Below are 20880 nucleotides of genomic sequence, written 5' to 3'. Positions count from 1 at the left end.
GTGTGTGTGTGTGTGTGTGTGTGTGTGTGTGTGTGTGTGTGTGTGTGTGTGTGTGTGTGTGTGTGTGTGAGAGAGAGAGAAAGGGGGGGGCTGTACTAGATTTTCTGCTCAATGTTACCAATTTGTTCACTGTGATTGTAACCCAGTTCTATCAAATATTCATACTAGCCACTTCTGTGGTCTGCAAGTGAATAATATATACATATATTTACATTGTGCGCATAAACATTTGGTTGTACAGACCTACTCCAAGACATTATATATTTTTTCTCTCCCTTTCTCTCAACCAGAGATAAATACAATCCACTGATTACAGAAAGAGCGTTGATCATCAATATTATCACATAGGCAACCAACACAAGTAGGATTATCAGAAACTGATACTCAACTGCCGAGACTCTTTAAACAAACTACGGCCGTGACTTGGAAATATACAGTAAACATGGTGAGAGATGCAAACACGCGTGTGCAAACACACACATCTGTCAGCCAGGCACCCACTCATCACATCACCCAGCTGATGGGGGGATATTTGCCGTTCTCTTATCACCTTACCTGCCAGAGAAAAAGGCCTGGGTTGGAGAGGAGGAGAGAGGAGGGAGGGAGGAGAAAGGAGGGAGGGAAGAGAGAGGAGGGAGGGAAGAGAGAGGAGGGAGGGAAGAGAGAGGAGGGAGGGAGGGAGGAGAAAGGATGGAGGGAGAGAGAGGAGTGAGGGAGGAGAAAGGATGGAGGGAGAGAGAGGAGTGAGGAGGGAGGAGGAGAGAGGAGGGAGGAAGAGAGAGGAGGGAGGAGGAGAGAGGAGAGAGGGAGGAGGAGAGAGGAGAGAGGGAGGAGGAGGGAGGAGGAGGGAGGAGGAGGGGAGGGAGGGAGAGGAGGGATGGAGGAGAGAGGGAGGGAGGGAGGGAGGAGGAGAGAGGAGGGAGGGAGGGAGGAGGAGAGAGGAGGAAGGGAGGAGGAGAGGGGAGGGAGGAGGGAGAGAGGAGGAGAGGAGAGGCATTCTGATGGAGGAGCTACACAACCCTCCCCCAACTGCATTTATTCCGCTGATCATTACCACAGCGCTCACAGAGTAAACATTGTCAGAAGAAATAAAACAATTGATAAAAATGTGATGAGGGAAAAGCCTTTTATTTCCGCGGGAGCAGCCCGGGAGACGTCATTCATCACGTCTACAGGGGGAGAAAATAAAATATGTGCCGAAATGTTTGCCTTGAAGGAAAGATGCAGCACCCTGTTTTGAGGCCTCCGGTGGGATGTGCACGGCTTCCCAGGCTCTCTTTCTCCTCCAGGATGGCCCATTAGAAGCAATATATTCTGCCTTCAGACTCCCACCCATGATTCCTCACAGGGCGGTCCATATTCAGACTCCCACCCATGATTCCTCAAAGGGCGGTCCATAGGAGGCACATCCCTCATAGTTGAAGAGTAATCTCTAGCTTTGTGTTATCAATTTCAATGTATCATTTCACCCGCTGCATGCCGGCATAAGGGCCCATTACTTTATTACGGCAGAGAGCCCCGACAATAATGAAGTAAGGGCTTCTGAAAAATCCAAAAAAGAATTGAGGTACAAAAGTGAGATTCTACCTTATTAACATTGATTGTTTCAGTATTCAGATCAATAGCCGGGGCCAAATTAGAGTGATTACACTTGGCGAGATTAAGTCTGAAGCATGATGAGAAGGAGGGAGGGAAGAGGCCTGTGGTGTGTGTAGATGTTCACTCAGATTGTAGCTAACTGAGAACAAATTCCTGACCAAAATCAAACCACTAAACCAGGGATAGGATATCTAGTGAATATAGAACCAACACTGACCACAATGGAACAGCCAACTCAAGTCTTTCAAAGGGCTCAGGCTCATTTCACTTCAATAAGAATTAAACGCTAGAATCCATAGCGAGTGTGGCTCTAATCATGTTAATCATCTTAAGAGTGTGTCATTAACACTGATTAAATGACCCTAATGGATGTATTGGATAGCTCTGCGTCGGCTGGAGAAAGCCCTCAGTGCAAGAATGCAATTTAACTCAATGTAGCACAGTCAGCACTGGACCGTTATGATAATACCTGTTATTTCTACTCGACAGGAGGGCTGTATTCACACACACACAACCTTCTGCCAGCCATCTATAGGTTCACACTCAGTCAGAGAGTCAGGAATGAGTCTGAGTTGGGAGGGCAGAAAGCCAAGATAATGAGGAGGAGGTGGAGGTGGAATGGCCTTAACAAGAGATGCCAGCCCTCAGCCTTCAGACCTCAACCCTCCCAAACAATGCGTTCTTTCTTTTCCACTCACACACATTTGCACAAACCAACCCCCACCCATACCAAGTGTACACAACCAGGAGTGGCTTGCCCGCTCACACACTCCTTGTGACTCACACTCATGTAAGACCTCACTTGCCACTCCATTAATTAAAACTGTTCTGAAGACGCGCACAAACCCCTGAAGACAACTAGAGCGGAGGGTTCTGGACCGCGGGTAAGACCATTTAGGTCAGTATCCATGGAAATTAGTCAACATTGTCTGAAGAGACACACAAATAGTACATTGACACATCACGCATGTATGACCATTTCACTAATATGTGCTCAGCTGAAAACGTTACATTCTGGCATAATACCTGACAATACCTTAACACTCCCCAGACAGGATGTAATCTCACTTCTAACTTATTATTACGTAACCATTCCTTATGACATGTTTAATTAACCCTATTTAGTCATTTATTTAAATGCAAATGCCAGAAATAAAGACATATTATTAAGGTAAAATCACATGATTCTCTATAGTAACAGACAATATTTATGTACAAAATGACCAGCTGTCAAATTTGTGTCTGGTGTCATCACTCCAATCAAAGGTGACAAAGACACCAATGTTCAACGTGATGTGGATTCAACATGATGTGGACAAACATAAAATAAACAGCAGCCTCAGAGAGGGAAAGAAAAAGAGCAAGAGAGAGAATAAGAGACAGACAGAGAGAAAGAGCGAGAGAGAAAGAGAGAGAGAGAATGAGAGAATGAGACAGAGAGAAAGAGAAAGAGAGTGAGACAGAGAATGAGAGAGACAGAGAATGAGAGAGACAGAGAATGAGAGAGAGAGAGACAGAAAATGAGAGAGAGAGAATGAGAAAGAGAGACAGAGACAGAGAGAATGAGAGACAGAGAGAACCAGAAAGAGACATGGTGTCACTGGCCCTAGAGTTTCATTAGTTTATCACCTCTAATATTAGAGACTATTAATTATAATGCACTGCTCTCCTAAATGATCCCTAATCCCCTGTGTGTAGTCTAATTTACAGGCTAAAATGTCTAAGCTTGCTCTGCTCTCTGCAGGGGGTGTGGGACGGGGGTGTGGGGCTGCCAGGTGTCTATGAGGGGATCCATTTACAAAAGGCCTTTACCAGCACACCTTTTGGAAGACAGCAGCTCAGTAGGAGACACAAAATGTCCTTCAGCAGGGGAGGAAAAATGGGTTGATGAGTCACCCACTAAATCTCGGGCCTACGATAAAAAAAATGTTTTACCCAAATGTGGCTGCCTTTGTGAAATAGCTAGAGTTATGAATCAACACTGAAAAATACTCAATTGATGAGTTGATGATGGATATATGGATGGACCCTTTAAAAAAATAAAAAATAATTATTGATTGAATAAATTGAGAATCTGCATGTGTGCAGTGACCTTATTTCAGAATGTGCTTAACTTAGAAGATATACAAGATGTAATGACTACTTGTGACCAGCAGAGGCAACCAAATATAATGAAACAAAGAAACAAGCACGCACACCTGTGGCCAAGCCTTTTTTTCTCTCTCCTTCAATCACTTCCTTAATAGCTCACTCCAATGTAAGTACACCTACCTTATCTTTTCAGATGCTTTATCAAATTAAACATTTCATAACATGCTTATGGAATTGAATAGTCCTATTTCTCATCTCTCACTACTATTCTGGTATTACAGCAAAGTGTCCTCACAGACGCATGTGGAAACACGGGAGTGTCCATTTACACTAGCCATTGTAAGCATGACAGGTCATTACAACTCTAGCTCTGACACCACGGGCAAAGGACACTAAAAAAAACTATAATCTGATTAGAATAATAAGAATACGCACCAGCCACTTAAAATTCCCCATCACTCCTAGATGACGTGTTGACCAGAGTACTGAATCATTCATTCCTTCCAATTAGTGACATGACAGGCCACGGGTTTCATTAACCACACAGAGAGAAGAGGTGACGGCAAAATGCAAACGAAATTGGCAGAGGAAGGGAGGCGAGCTTACCGAATCAAATCCCATTCCAAAAGGCGGATAAATAAAGTATCTGAAGAGCGAAAGGAGAGGGGAACAGGAGGCGAGAGTACACCAGCTACATGGCCATTTGATAATTGCAAAGGTTCTCACTAAATCTAGCCCAACGTCTTTAGCTTTCAAAGTCTCTGCTCTTACCAATCGACATGCATTCTGAATATTTCAAATCAGTTTTCAGTCATTTACTGTCAATGTACCCGTCTCGCATGGCTACATTGGAGGGGAACTGCAAGGGAAATAAAAATCTGCCTCTGCATTATGTTCTAAACTGCAGCAGCAGGAGCTATTAGCAGGACTCTGAGGATAAAGAACCTGGCTGGCACCTTTGCTCCTGTTTCACAGCCTTTGAGAAGTATAGCTCTGGGCAGTTAGGATTGTCACCCCTGAATACCTCACTGAGAACCCATACTTAGGGCTGGGATGATAGGGTTGTCAGACCGGCTTTAGATGGCACAGAGTGATATGCAGCTATCCTGCTGGGCCCCTCCGGCGTACACAGCCACACACATTGCCGGTGTGCCCCAGCATCCACTCCTGAATCCTGAGTCTGGGTCAACACAGATAAATCAGTGACCTAGCCTAAGCTCAACTCAGCCACATTGCTACAAGACAAGCCCTCATTAGTGTGTGTGGTTGCATACATGCATGTGTGTGTGCCTCTGTGTGTGTGTGTGTGTTATTGGACTTATTAGTACCAGTCATTAATTATTTTAGGACCACATCCCTGACAGGGAAACACAAGTGCAAAACAGTGCTGTAGGTCTTCTTCACCTCTCCATACCTCCTCCTTAACCATCCATTCTCATACAGAGCTGGCTACTTTGTGATACAGCCTGGTTCGATTCCAGTCGTGATTGAGAGTCCCTTAGGGCGGCGCACAATTGGCCCAGCGTTGTCCGGATTAGGGTTTGGCAGGGGTAGGCCGTCAATGTAAATAAGAATGTGTTCTTAATTGGTTAAATAAATAAATAAAATACTTGAGAGCTTTGCTTATCAGTTATAAATCTGGCTGTAAGGAAGGATTAATTATATTAATCTAAAGAGACACTGTACACTCCTCCTAAAAAAATGTATTTACAGGGCCTCCTGAGTGGTAGAGTGGTCTAAGGCACTGCATCACAGTGCTTGAGGCATCACTACAGACCTGGGTTTGATCCCGGGCTGTGTTGCAGCCGGCCACGACCAGGAGACCCATGAGGCAGCATTGGCCCAGCGTTGTCCGTGCTCTAGTAACTCCTGTGGCAGGGGCGCATGCATGCTGACACGTTCGCCAGTTGTACTGTGTTTCCTCTGACACATTGGTGCGGCTGGGTTAAGGTTAAGCGAGCAGTGTGTCAAAAAGCAGTGCGGCTTGGCAGGGTTGTGTTTCGGGGGACGCATGGCTCTCGACCTTCACAAGTTCCCGAGTCCGTACAGGAGATGCAGTGATGGGAGACATACAGCCAATAGGTCCATCTCCATATCATTGCTGCAGAGGCCTTGGTCTATATGCATAAAGTGTCTTTGAGTAGGAGAGCCGATCTCAGATCAATCCCCCTGTCCATGTAATCTTATTTATTTTGATCTAAAAGTAAAAACTTAACCTAGATCAGCACTCCTACTCTGAGATATTTGATATGGCCCCAGATGGATACTTATTATTATTATTATTAACTGCATTTTTGGGAAAGAGCTCTCAAGTAAGCATTTCACTGAACTGTTTTACACCTGTTGTATCCTGTGCACGTGGCGAACAAACTTTGAAACGTAATAGGTATTGCAATGGTGTAGTGAGTCTATGTACCTGATACTCGTTAGGCCAGAAGGTACTGATGGCCAGCTCAGCCCGGAGCCAGTCCTTCCCGGTGTAGCTGGTCACATTCCAGATGGGGTTAGCCAGGGGACCTTTGTTAACCTTTACCAGGATGTTCAGGATCCCCGGGCTGGAGCCATCTTGAGTATACAATAAGTAGTTGAAGTCAATACAGTGGGTGTCGTTTTCCTTCATTACTGGCAGCTGAATGCGTGCCTTCTCTCCGGCATCGTGCTGGGAGGAGTCCACCATCATGTAGGAACCTGAGGGGGGATAGGAGAAGGAGAAGATGGGGCATTATAGGACATGGAGAGAAGAAGGGCCTAGAGTCAGACTCTCAGCGAACCATGGGTTACCCACTCCACTTTAAATGGTCCAATCCCACTGGGCACACACTGGTTGAATCAACGTTGTTTCCACGTCATTTCAATGAAATTACGTAGAACCAACGTGGAATAGACATTGAATTGACATCTATGTCCAGTGGGATGTTTCTTAGTGGCAAACTTTGAGTAAAGACCAAACAAAGAGAAATGTTTCAAAGGACATTTAATTGATTGAATACAGTTTTATCCACTAAATGAGAACAAATAAGATTATTTTTTTGAAAATGTCCATGTAGAGTTCGGTGCAGGTCATTTACCTTTGAAGGAACAAACTACACTGAACAAAAATATAAACGCAACCTGTAAAGTCCTGGTCCCATGTTTCATGAGTTGAAATAAAATATATGGACAAAAAACATTTATTTATCTCTAATTCTGTGCACAAATTGGTTTAAATCCCTGTTAGTGAGCATTTGATCCTTTGTCAAGGAGGAGTATTTCTGTCTGTAAATAAAGTCCTTTTGTGGGGAAAAACTCATTCTGATTGGCTGGCCTGGCTCCCCACTGGGTGGGCCTGGCTCCCAAGTGGGTGGATCTATGCCCTCTAAGGTCCACCCACGTCTACGTCTCTGCCCAGTCATGTGAAATCCATAGATTAAGGCCTAATGAATTCATTTCAATTGACCGATTTCCTTATATGAACGGTAACTTAGCAAAATCTTTGAAAATGTTGCATGTTGCGTATATATATTTTTCCTGATATTCCCTTAAGCAAGACACCAAGGCCTCATTTCAAAACCATTTGTCACAAAAACAGTACATCTGTTCAACATTTTCAGGCCTGCCAAATCAATGAATCCAATTCAAGCTCAGTTCTGATGACTCATATTGCAACAAAACTCTGACCCAACATTGTGTGTATAGCTCTAAGCAAATATACATTTGTAAGAAATCTTTTAGGAAACCATCTGGCAGTGTTTTATCTGTGCTGGGTTTTTTTTAAATGAAGATGATTTGCTGTGAAGTGGACGATATTTTCAAGACAGTGGTCTGAATGATTGATCTGCTTTCATCTAGGTAGGACAAATACAGAGAAAACAGGAGGGTCTTTGGCATCAAAACTATGACATCAAAACTATGAAATAACACATACGGAATCATGTAGTAACCAAAAAAGTTTGAGATGTTTCAAGGAAGCCACCCTTTGCCTTGATGATAGCTTTGCACACTCTTGGTATTCTCTCAACCAGCTTCATGAGGCAGACACATGGAATGCATTTCAATTAACAGGTGTGCCTTGTTAAAAGTTAATTTGTGGAAATTATTTAATTCTTAATGGGTTTGAGCCAATCAGTTGCGTTGTGACAAGGTAGGGTTGCTATACAGAAGATAGCCCTCTGGTAAAAGACCAAGTCCATATTATGTAAAGAACAGCTCAAATAAGCAAAGAGAAACAACATCATCACTTTAAGACATTAAGGTCAGCCAATGCAGAACATTTCAAGAACTTTGAAAGTTTCTTCAAGTGCAGTTGCAAGAACCATCAAGCAATATGATATGAATCTGGCTCTCACCGCCACAGGAAAGGAAGACCCAGAGTTACTTCTGCTGCAGAGGATAAGTTCATTGGAGTTATCAGCCTCAGATATTTGGCAATTAACTACACTTCAGATTGCAGCCCAAACAAATGTTTCACAGAGTTCAAGTAAAAGACACATCTCAACGTCAACTGTTCAGAGGAGACTGCGTGAATCAGGCCTTCATGGCCGAATTACTGCAAAGAAACCTCTACTATCAAACAAGAAAATGACTTAATAACGAGGCTATATACAGTGGGTAAAATAAGATAATCTAGCTAGCTACATTTTCAGATAATACATTTTTCTAATGTTGACAGTCATTTTCATTTTAAGTTAAAGTGTACTGTTAGCTAGCAAGCTAACATTAGCTGGCTGGCTCGCTAGCTAACATTATGTGTATGATCTTATTATTCGTGTCTCAGAGCCATTTGCTTTGCTAGTTATAGCCTAATGTTAGCTAGCTAACATTGAACCTGGTTGGTTAGCTACCTACAGATTCATGCAGGGTGGTAACGTCATGAGTTGGGATTATGGTTCACTGTTTACTTAACTAGCTACATGTCTTAACAAAAGACTCCACTATGCAAGTAACCATTTCAATAGAATGTCACTGCGACAACTGTTGTAGACGTAGGTGGTAAATTCGCTCTGGTTATCTACTCTGATTTCAGAGTATTCTTGTCTGAGTGTGCCAGAGCACAGAATATCTGACGAATTTACGAACGCTCAACACCCGGTGAATATGGCCGGTGTCAGTAAACGGTGGCAAAAAAGCGTAAATTGTTGCCAGCTGCACAGTTGCAGTCACCAACGATCTGGATAACGTAAAAACAGCCTAACCAGCTCTGCTAGGGCGAGTAAAATGGTCAGTGTCCTGTTCTCTCATTTGTGTCTGGAAGTATCTAGCCAAAGTTAGCCAGTTAGCTTGGGTGCTTGACTGCTGTTGTTACGACACAATGCTCAGATCAACTCTTAAAGAGATTGGTGGGGCTAAAGCTTAAGATGGTGTGAACGATGCGGAATGGGTGTAGACAAAGAAAAGTATTCCCGAATAGCTAATTGTTTAAAAGGTATACATTTCCAAACATTTCAATTTAAGACCTTTGAAATGTTTTGTGCTCAAATGCGAGTTTTGTCAATGGGAAAAATGGGAGTTTGACGGTTCAAGGTTTATTTTAGGAAAACATACAAGAAAGCCTTCCTCCCCAAAGCTAGGCTTTGTCTGCTTTGTGGTGAAATTTTTGCCATGGAAAAAAATACCGCAATACTGGTATCATCACCGCCCTAGAAATGGCACCACAGCTTCCAGTAAATAGTCACTTTCAAAACTAGGGATTTCGGGGGTTTAAAAAAATATTTAGAAGTCGCCAAAGTTCTGCCACATGTCTTCAACAGGCACAACCACAGAGTTTAAAACTACAATGAAGAAAATAGGGATAAAACAGACAATAGTACTCTACCAACAAAACTACACACAAAACAACGTGTACTACAGTATACTATCCAGTCAAAAAAACAATTTCCCCAGCTAAGTGGAATCTTGTGTTGGCAGACTGTTTCTGTTCCAACTTCCAACTGTAAAAATCCTACTTATTTTCCATCCTTCTATCCAATTTTGCTGTTATATCAGTGTTCATGCAGAGATGAGTTTTGTCCTGGAAAGCTTAGAAAAAACAATTCAAGAAAGACTGATGGGAAGAATATCATTGCTAGATTTAGACAAACAATCCAACCTCAAATGGAATATAACATGGTATCATTTTATTTCCTATTACTTAATTAACAAGTACTCATCCAAAGGCGGAATATGAAATAAATATGTATTTTAGAGCAGAGCTTTCAACTTCACATCAATGTCAGGTATCCAGAGGATGAATGCCAGTCCACAAGATGGCTGTCACCCAACATGGCCTCAACCGCTGGCAGTACAGTCACGTGAGTTACAAAGGAAACAGAGATAAAAAATATTCAGCCAATTCAATCCATGCTTCTTTTATTTTTAAAAGGGATTCTACTCTAACAGTGCAAAAAAAGCAGGCTTCACCTTGTAATAAACTGCCCTGCCTCACATTAGGGATGAGCCTGTATCGACAGGGGAGATGTAGGTCTACCCAGGAGCACCAGTACTCCGAGAGAGAGGCATGGGGTTTGACATAATGGTGCAGTCAGTGTTCTACACCCACTCAGCATCTCCAATGGGAGGCTAAATAGACCTACAGGGGCTGACACTGGCACAGGACTGAGCCAAGCCTGAGCCGAGCCTAACCGCACCAGGGCCAAGCTATAAGCACAGCTCCAAATGAATATTGACCGAGGGAGTCTCAAGCATTTGTGGTATTCAGAGAGATAAGGACGGAAGGTTTCTGCGTGGTAAATAGCACTTGTTATCTCCTCATGGGAACTCCCTGTTGGGTTTGCTTTTCATCCTTCCTGGCTGAGAAAGTATGTTAAGCTACTTTATGATAAAGCTTATTTCATTTGCGAGAGCTGGTTGCTAGCTGGAAAACATAGGAGGCTGATGAAATCATGCTGGAGCTCCGTTTGCATCGTTATGGGGGTGGGGGGTCCTTCAGTCAACCTCATATCCTTTCACCTATTAATATAGAGGATCTCAGCTAGAGAACCCCTCACATTATTCTCAGGCAACCACAATGTGGTAATATTCTAGTTAGTCACTACATAGGTTTCTCTGAAGTAATTGATTATCCAGCACATTTACAAGGGGGGTTTACAAAAAGGTGAGGATTTTTTTTGCTAGCGAGATAATCATTCCACCTGCTTTAGTTCACGCTTGAAGTCATGATGAATGAAACAACGATTTTCTCTCATTATCACTGCTATGGCGAATTTTCAAACAAATCCGACAGGCCCGGTAATGGAACTAATTCCCATTGGAATGGAAGCCAACTCATGCCTCCTCTTTAGATTAAATGAACATCTGCCATAATGTTCGCTGCACCGTCTCTACCTGAGAAACTAGGTGATTAAACGTAACTGATATAGTTAAGCACCACAGAGGAACAAAGGAAAACTACTGTGTCATCCTCCAACAATGGTAGGACAAAGATCCTCAGAGCCAGAACTATCACTGTTAGAGATGTTATATGCTATTGCTTTTTCCTCATGCCATCTTTTAACACTACAGTGACAAGTGCAATGTAGTTCTGTCCCATAATAAATTCCTCAAATGTCTTAACTGCGAGAGAAGTTTAACCAGATATTTCTGGTTTCCGGTCCAGTCGTGTTGTAAAATGTGCCCGGCCATCATTTTTGGGCCAGACAAAGGCATATGACAGCCTTATTGTGGAACATTGTAATGGGACACAACCTTGTTCAGACAATCTGCTGATTACCTTCTCTGTTCCCTTGCATGATTAATTACCTTCGATCTTATTAATTGGGAATTTCTGCTGAAAGTGAAATGCTTTAATTTCCTATGCACATCATTCCTGTCTGAATGCAAGTGATTATGCTGTGGAGAGGTGAATAGGCAAGGTCGCAGGGCCCATGCTCTCCACGTACTCACAACGCCGCCTTCCCTGATCTTATTTAAGAGCCTTCATTATTCCGTGTATGACAGTGTTCAAACCTAAATAGACATTTTGCTGCTGAGCACAAAGCTTTTCCTCTCTACCCGGGAAATGACATTTTCATTACAATTGTGAAAGGTTGGAATTAAGAATGCATTGTGAGAAGTAACAAAGACAGAGAAGACCAGAAGGCTCTGAGATTAATTTCCTTCCATCTATTCATTGTTTCACATTCCTTCCTTCTCTCCAAAAGGAGCTGCTCTCTGCGTTTCCATCATTAGCTACACTTACTCTGGTCAGTTTACGCATTTGCCAAACATTCTATACTTCCCTTGTTGGAAGCACTAAATAGAACACCCTGCACATTTAGCTGCAAATATGAGTCTAAAAAAACCTCTGATGGTTTTTCTACATAGCAGGTGTTGGGAACCTGGTGTCGTGGCCTTGGTCATGTTTGCCTAATGAACAAACAATATTCATTAGGTTTGTGGACATGGTGGCAGAGTTAGTCTCACCTTGAGGCAGTTCAGATGACAAGTATGGCACTTCCTGTGCGCTGACATGGGTCCAGTCAAAGTCGTCATAGGGATCCTGCTGGTAGTCACACTGGGCTGGGCCATCGTCAAATGTACAGCCACCTGGAAGGACAATTTTTTTTAGTTAATTTACTTGGTTAACCCCATATTGCCGATTAATAACATTGTTAATTGTATTAATTTACAACAGCTGAGCCGAGTGGTACCTCTGAGCAGTGGATTGAAAAGGTACTCAATTGTCATACTTGAGTAAAAGTAAAGATACTTTAACAGAAAATGTCTCAAGTAAAAGAGAACGTCACCCAGTAAAATAATAGAGTAAAAGTCTAAAAGTATTTGATTTTAAATATACTTAACTATTAAAAGTACATGTAGTTTATAAAATATACTTAAGTATCAAAAGTAAAATTCATTTGAATTATTATAATAATTTTTTAAACGATAGCCAGGGGCAGAGTCCAACACTCAGACATAATTTACAAACAAATAATTTTTGTTTAGTGAGTCCGCCAGATCAGAGGCATTAGGGATGACCAGGGATGTTCTCTTTATAAGTGCATTGACCTTTTTCCTGTCTTGCTAAGCATTCAAAACGTAACGAGTACTCCAGGGAAAATGTATGGAGTAAAAAGTACATTATTTTCTTTAGGAATGTAGTGAAGTAAAAGTTGTCAAAAATGAAAATAGTAAACTATAGATACCCGAAAAAATGACTTAGGTAGTACTTTTTTAAAGTATTTAAACTTAAGTACTTAAGTACAACACTGCCTCTGAGTACCAGGCAGTATAGGCCTATCCCCCTTCCTACCCAGATTGAGTCTCCTCTGTTGGGCAATTCAGCATGTGCTAAGATCTGACAAGTGAGTAAGCATGAGGAGGCCAGGCCGCCAGACAGCTCTGTCACACAGCTCTCTCCTTTTTGAGTTTCAGGCATAACTTGAAGCCAGTCATCTGTGAGGTAGTATGCAACAACAAAGGCCCTCCTGCAGGCCCTGTCTGGAAGTCGACATGTCAGAGGCCCTGAGCCGAGCAGAGTGGAGAGGAGAGACAGGCCTCTAATGACTTTGACATGGGTGCCTGATACATGTAGCCAATTCCACCTGAGGTCACTGGTGGCTTATGGGAAGAGATACTCATTCCAAGTTCTCTAGATGAATCATAGCTTGTTGCCGGAGAAGAGAGAGGATTGTGTTCAGCGTTATTCTTCCTCAGAGTGTTCTAGCAAGCTATGAAACTGAACTGCCAGGTCTGTATTTAATGGTAAAAGTTGAACATGGGTAAGTGTAGGTTAAAATCCCAATGACCGGAAAGGTGCATATTAATGACCCATACCTCTCTGCTCATTACCAGGAGAGAGTTCTTCACAAATGGAAAAAGGTCACCCTATCTGGGTACAACCGCTGACCTTTCAAACCTCAGTGATGGCACACAGAAACATCACCATTTGCATTTTAATTCCAGGACAAAAACAGATGCTAATTAAACACTGGCTAACAGAAGGTTATAGCTAAAATAAAATAATGTTCTAATTCCCACAGGAGGATGCATGTTTACTAAGATATCGGAACCTCAAATGAGGTTCTCATTTGAAACTCCAGTCAACTATACAGAGGAAACATCAAGCGGACACTCAAAATTGAAGTTAACATTGACTCTTTTATCTTTCCAAGGGTTAATTAAAGTGGTGTGGAATAAACCCACGACTAGGCTACATCTTAGCAATGAGAACAAATCAAAGCTAGAGTCACTTCCAGACAGGGCCTCCCTGGACATCATATCCTGAGTAATACAGGAATTTACCATTGACAAAGAAGAAAATCACATTACAGAATTAATAACATTATAATTTATCTGCAGATGATTGATGTCTGGAGCTCAAAAATCATTTGTGACAGTATGCAAATCAAATGAATGGCTCTTTCAGATATACCATTCGGTTCCCGACTTTCACCAAAAAGAGCCGTTCAAATAGAGGCGTACGTTCTCAAACGATCCATCACCATTGTTGCGCAGTTGCTCCTAAACCATGCTTGAAACTCCGGTTGTAAGTGAATTTATAATACGATGATACTCGTGCAATTGAAGGAGTAAATAAATAAAATGGTCGCAATGGAAAACAGGGACCCAAACCCATTTTTAACAAAGGCCCAAACTACTTTTAAAATACATTTTCCAAAACTGCTTTCAAACGTGTTTTCCCGCAATTGCATTAATAATTGTTCTGCATTGACTGCTTGTCAGAATACATGTTTCCCTCCCTATCATAACTTGAATGTGCCTCGAAATGAATATTTCTCTCAGATAGAACACACAACAACAAGTCGACTCGGTAAATATGTCAAATATTCTACTATGGGGTTGTCTGATTTTGTTTTAATAACATTATATGCTAAAAATAATAGCACTGGAAAATTACATCCTGAGTGATGGAGTAAAGGCTTTGAATTACTTAACAGCAGCTACAGTAGGTTACACACAGCTGTCTGAATTGAGCGCCGCGGCTCATTATAGGCTATTTAATTCCTTTCATCTGTACATCGGCCTGTCAGCAACAATCATGCATGTCAGTTCAGTGCACATAGCGTAACAGATTAAATCAAATTTGGGAATATTTACTGAACAAAAATATAAACACAACACGTACAGTGTTGGTCCCATGTTTCATGAGCTGAAATAAAAGATCCCAAAAATGTTCCATATGCACAAATAGCTTATTGCTCTAAAATATTGTGCACCAATTGTTTTCATCCCTGTTAGTGAGCATTTCATTATTTGTAAGATAATCCATCCACCTGACAGGTGTGGTATATCAAGAATCATGATCATTGCATAGGTGAACCTTGTGCTGGGGATAATAAAAGGCCACTCTAAAATGTGCAATTTTGTCACACAACACAATGCCACTGATGTCTCAAGTTGAAGGAGCGTGCAATTGGCATGAATCTACTTTATGACAGTACTATACGTTATAGTGAGTTTGAATAATCCATGAAGAGGAGAGGGTCTGTTGGATGTATGGCACTGAGGGACTAATGTGTGTGAAAGTGTCTGCCCACACACACAGGCAGCAGAGCCACCCTCCAGCCCACGTCTTAGCAAACACCTTCTCCTCTCTCTCAGTGTTCTGCCAGTAAAACCAGTGTGCCACCCCACCACACAATCTGCAAGCACACCACACACACACACACACACACACACACACACACACACACACACACACACACACACACACACACACACACACACACACACACACACACACACACACACACACACACACACACACACACACACACACAGCCATCTGACAGTCTCTGGCACCTGAGCACTGTGCATCTCTGGCCAGGCTATTCTGGTAGACTTGCAAGCATTTATAATCTATGTCTGGAGTCGTGTTCTGGTCTTCTATTTCATTTACTGACATGAAACTAAAAACGTTAGGATATCAATATAAACCCTCCATGTGTTGACAAAACAGAGTTTGGACCATTGATTAACAAAGCCCAGGTAGACGCTAGTCATCATTGAGGGTACATTTAAGCCTCAATGACAGTCACCTCCCGCTCGCTCTGCATTTCTTACAAGCTGACTACACCGCTCGCGTCAGGTGCGCAAGCTTTGCAAAATAAATTTAGAAATCGATATTATTCAATTATTGCACCCACACTGCTCGCGCACGCCAATTTGCCAAGGGCTAAATTACAAGTCAGTTCTATTTGTGACGCAGGTCGCGCTGCAAGTCCTGCCTCTCCCATCTCCTCATTGGTTTATAGAAGCAGGTACCCATGTGCCATCTCCTCATTGGTTATACCCACGTGCGTGACTGAAAGATGAACGAGGTCAGTGGCGGTAATGCACCTAATTTATGAAAGTGGCCAATCGCGATATAAAGTCAAGAAAAGAAAATGCCTAGAAGGAGGAGAAATGACTAGAAATTATTCGGTTGACCGTTTTATGTGTGGATTAATTGTCGGAGTAGAGGACCTTGTGCATTTCAGGTAAAATAACAACTCAATGTTTATATCCCAGGTCAAATTAGCGAGCAACAGCAAGCTAGCTAAATAGGAAAAATTAGCTAAATTGCCATAAATGTATGCTTTTCGACCTGTCAACAAATTAATGTAATTGGTTCAGAGTTGGTTTTGACATTTTAACCTGCGTGTCGTGATCGCGTTTGGTGTGGGCGGACAAAATACATCTATGATTGATGGCGCACGCGCACAGCCGGTTTGGGTTCCGTGTTATGCAAACATACATCACAGGTCAGTGGTGTTATAATTGTATCACATCACAGATCATTGGTGTTATAATTGCCTCAAATCACAGGACAGTGGTGGTATAATTACATCAAATCACAGGACAGTAGTGTTATAATTGCATCACATCACAGGTCAGTGGTGTTATAATTACATTATTAGCTGCAGAACAACTAGCTGCTTTAAAATTTGTTGTAAATCCCCTCTGTCTTCTGCAAGGACAGCAACGAGATGATTTGCATACTAATCTGAGGACTCAAATTTGGAAGTCTGCTAATGAAATAATAGTATGCGCTTCATTTACATAATAAAATAATTATTGTGGCTGATAAACCTCAAGAGCGAACAATGTTGATAAAAAGGGGGTTAACAGCTCTATCACAACGCATACATAAAATATACTGTAGCCGCTTGACACCGTTTGTGTGAGGGATATAGGGACAAACTGCTGGCAGTTATTGGGCAATGTAACCATTAAAGGGACTAAGTTAATGCAGGGTTCAGCCAAACATTCAACGCACTGAGAACGTTAAAAGAGTCTAAAAAAGGCAACAGCAACCTTGGCCCGAATACGTTGATAATAGTTAATGTCTTGCATTTGCACTATAGACAACCTGGGCAAATGATTTCTCTTTATCATAGGGACGAGACCCAATGCTCTCCCACTCAGACACCACAATTGATCTGCATTATAGCTATGAGAAGTAAATAAGTGGCATAGCATCTTCTCCACAAGCAAGTGCACTTTAAATAATGCATATGCAACCTTTGTAGAGCTCCAAGGTATGCTCATGTATGCTATTAAATACTTTCATAACTGTCTAGACCAGAGAGAGACACAGCAGGATAACACACGCTAATAATCGTTGTGTTGTTGTGGTCAGGGATTATTCAACCATGGCTATAGAACACAATAACTGTATGAAGAAAAACTACAATTAATAGAATTCAAGTCATTGTGCTCAAAGTGCAGAAACCAATACGTTTAGGCAAAACCTAGACATTCATATAGCCTACTAAAAACGTTACCATTTTTAATAAAGCCAACTAATAGTGTGGAACACGAAAAGGAAAAAATAATCATCTGTTGAACTACACTGAACAAAAATATAAACGATATGAATCTGTTGGTCACAGATATGTTTTTAAAAAAGGTATGGGCGTGGATCAGAAAACGAGTCAGTATCTGGTTTGACCTCCATTTGCCTCATGCAGCGCAACACATCTCCTTCACATACAGTTGATCAGGCTGTTTATTTGTGGCCTGTGGAATGTTGTCCCACTCTTCAATGGATGTGCGAAGTTGCTGGATATTGGCGGGAACTGGAAGACACTGTCATACACGTCGATCCAGAGCATCCCAAACATGCACAATGGGTGACATGTCTGGTGCTTCCAGGAATTGTGTATAGATCCTCTCGACATGGGGCCGTGCATTATCATGCTGAAACATGAGGTGATGGTGGCAGATGGATGACACGACAATGGACCTCAGGATCTCGTCACAGTATCTCTGTGCATTCAAATTGCCATCAATAAAATGCAATTGTGTTCGTTGTCCTTAGCTTATTCCTGCCCATACCGTAACCCCTCCGCCACCATGGGGCACTCTGTTCACAACGTTGGCATCAGCAAATTGCTTGCCCACATGACACCATATACATGGTCTACCATCTACCCTGGTACAGTTGAAACCGGGATTAATCCGTGAAGAGCTCACTTCTCCAGCATTTTTTGTGACTATCAAAGGTGAGCACTTGCCCACTGAAGTCGGTTACGACGCCGAACTACAGTCAGGTCAAGACCCTGGTGAGGATGAAGAGCACCCAGATGAGCTTCACTTAGACGGTTTCTCACAGTTTGTGCAGAAATTAATTGGTTGTGCAAACCCACAGTTTCATTAGCTGTCTGGGTGGTTGGGCTCAGATGATCCCGCAGATGAAGCCGGATGTGGAGGTCCTGGACTGACGCGGTTACACGTGGTCTGCGGTTGTGAGACTGGTGGGAGGTTCCTCCAAATTCTCTAAAACGAAGTTGGAGGCATGTTTTGGTAGAGAAATTAACATTACGTTCTCTGGAAACAGCTTTGGTGGACATTCCTGCAGAGTCAGCATGCCAATTGCACAGTCCCTCAAACCTTGAGACATCTGTGGCATGTTATCCCAGCACAAGGTGCACCTGTCTAATGATAATAATGTTTAATCAGATTCTTGATATGTCACACCTGTCAGGTGAATTGATTATTTTGGCAAAGGAGAATTGCTCACTAACCGGGATGTAAACAAATTTGTGCACAACATTTGAGAGAAATAAGCTTTTTGTGCAGGACAGTATTATTGACAAATAATAAAATGCTCACTAACAGTGATGTAAAGAATTGGTACACAACATTTTATAGGGAATGCATATGGAACATTTCTGGGATCTTGTATTTCATCTCATGAAACATGGGACCAACACTTTACATTGCGTTTATATTTTTGTTCAGTGCAAATTGAAAGCATTCATTTTTAGGGGACAAATCAGCTCTGAAATGTCCTACTGAATAATTGTCACAATGAGATTTAACAGGGTTTTTTCATGGTAGAATATTTTGTCAGCTCCAACTACATCAAAGCCCTTTTAATCACATCGAGCATATTAAATATGGACACTGAAAAATACTAATGTGATTGTATCACAAATTGGGGTCAATATGCTGTCAACTGGACAATTGCAACATTCCAAAACAATTTTGACATCCAACTTCACTGCTGTTTTCAACAAAACATAAATGACTACTGTGCCATAAAAACAGTGAAACGGTTTAGTCAACCTAGAAAAAAGTTGTAAACTGGACACAAATCAAACAGCTTCATTTAAAAACTCCAAAGCCCACTGTCTGACATTGAAAACACCAAAAGGACAGTATTTTTGATGAAATCCTGATGTATGACCTTGCTTTACATGATAAAAGGTGAAATGGCTTAAAACGTGATACAAAGTGAAATGTTTCTGCCTCTACAAACATTACAGGCCCATTTACTTTATATTCTCTATCTGACCATTGCACCTCAGTGCACTGTGAGTGAAGAGCTGCCATCAAAAGGATGGCCCAGATAAAGGCAGGGGGAGCAGAGCACACCTCAACTCACTTTTGTTAAACAAAAGTATGACATTGGCAAGAATTCAATTACGTGGGCCCCAAGATGAGGGAGGAATTCTACGCCACTGCCCTGCAAAGCCCAATTCAAACCCATGAATGAAGCATGAGTTTGTCAAAATATTTGTGTCCCAGTTTCCTTTTGGCCTTTTCCTCCTCTGTGGCCCTGTGATGATGCATTAGCCACGATGCTTCACCCTCCATTTCAGCTGAATCGGGAGATTTCATTCACTGTAAACATGGCGCCTGTTTGAATCCCAACTAATGACCACCCCTATGATTCATCCCGCGTTCTGACACGCATAGCTTTGCACCCTGGTCAAAATGTCACGAATTTAATACAAATCTGCTTCTACTTAAAAACAACCATGGCGTATGGCTTCTCCCGGTTAATGACGAGTGGGATATGGCCTGGGCCTTTTGGGCCACCATTGAGTCAAACTCAGTTCTACCTACGGTTGTCACTAGTTACTACAAAATTGGCTATATCATATGTATGAAATGTATGAAAACAATAATTTGGTCTAAATTTAAGGTTAGGCATAAGGTAAGGTTTAAAATCAGATTTTAAGAAGAGAAATAAGCGGGGTTTCTGACTTTGTGGCAACTACTGACGACCCAGTTCTACCTGACAGAGCCAAGACCGCTGAGGGCTCACAGCGGTAGTTACCTCAGAAACCCCACAGTGGCTACTCTGCAGGGAGGCAATACAAACAGCCATGAAACCAACCTCTTCCGAAACTCTCCTACTGAGATGGATGGCTGGAGTCACTGATAGGTTCCATGGCTGGAGTCACTGATAGGTTCCAAAAGAAGTGCTAGGTCACTCCCCTGAGAGGTGTGATGGCAGAGAAAGTCACAAATCACACGACTTGGAAATTGAAAATAGGAGAGAGGGAGAGGGAGGGAGAGGGAGAGAGAAGCTCCCTGACTCAATTATTGTGAGTTAAAAGAAAACTGATTCTCTCAGGGGTTAGAAATGTGAATATATTCAGTGGGCATTGGGGGGAACAGCTCACTTCCTCAGGACCCCTAAGCCAACTGACACAGAGAAGAACACTGTAGCAGTACAATAAGCAGCTGTAACTGGAGACCAACAGGCCCTCTGGAAGGATCTGGGTTTATGATGGCTTTACACAAAATCTGTTGGACTTAGACATTGGATCCATTTCTAATAGCCTGTGTGCGTGTTAGTCTTCCAGTTAAACATGATGTGTTTCTTATGGGAGACATTTTCAAACTAAGCCAGATAAGATGACACAATATACAGTAAGTGTGGGGTTGCGGTTATCCTCTCTCCTAAAGTATAACCTTGTGATACAATACAAGATTCTACTGGTGAAAGCCCACACTAAAAAATTTTTTTAAAAAGGAACTTCAACAGCAGCACACCTT

At 42.1% G+C, this 20880-nt stretch overlaps 1 protein-coding gene across 14 annotated transcripts in view; it reads right to left on the bottom strand.

Moving 5' to 3' along the window:
* The window catches only part of LOC118398716 (receptor-type tyrosine-protein phosphatase kappa-like), a 169779-nt gene that overhangs the window by 111576 nt on the left and 37323 nt on the right, over positions 1 to 20880 (bottom strand). For all 14 annotated transcript variants that reach the window (XM_052471045.1, XM_052471046.1, XM_052471051.1 and 11 more), the window contains 2 exons: positions 12067 to 12189; positions 6107 to 6378 (listed from right to left, as the gene is read on the bottom strand). In XM_052471045.1, coding sequence (XP_052327005.1) covers positions 6107 to 6378; positions 12067 to 12189 — 395 coding nt within the window. The remainder of the gene's footprint in view (positions 1 to 6106; positions 6379 to 12066; positions 12190 to 20880) is intronic.

This window comes from Oncorhynchus keta, chromosome 19 (genome assembly GCF_023373465.1).
Source record: "Oncorhynchus keta strain PuntledgeMale-10-30-2019 chromosome 19, Oket_V2, whole genome shotgun sequence".
Taxonomy (NCBI): domain Eukaryota; kingdom Metazoa; phylum Chordata; class Actinopteri; order Salmoniformes; family Salmonidae; genus Oncorhynchus; species Oncorhynchus keta.
This window is presented reverse-complemented; position numbering and strand designations above follow the sequence as displayed.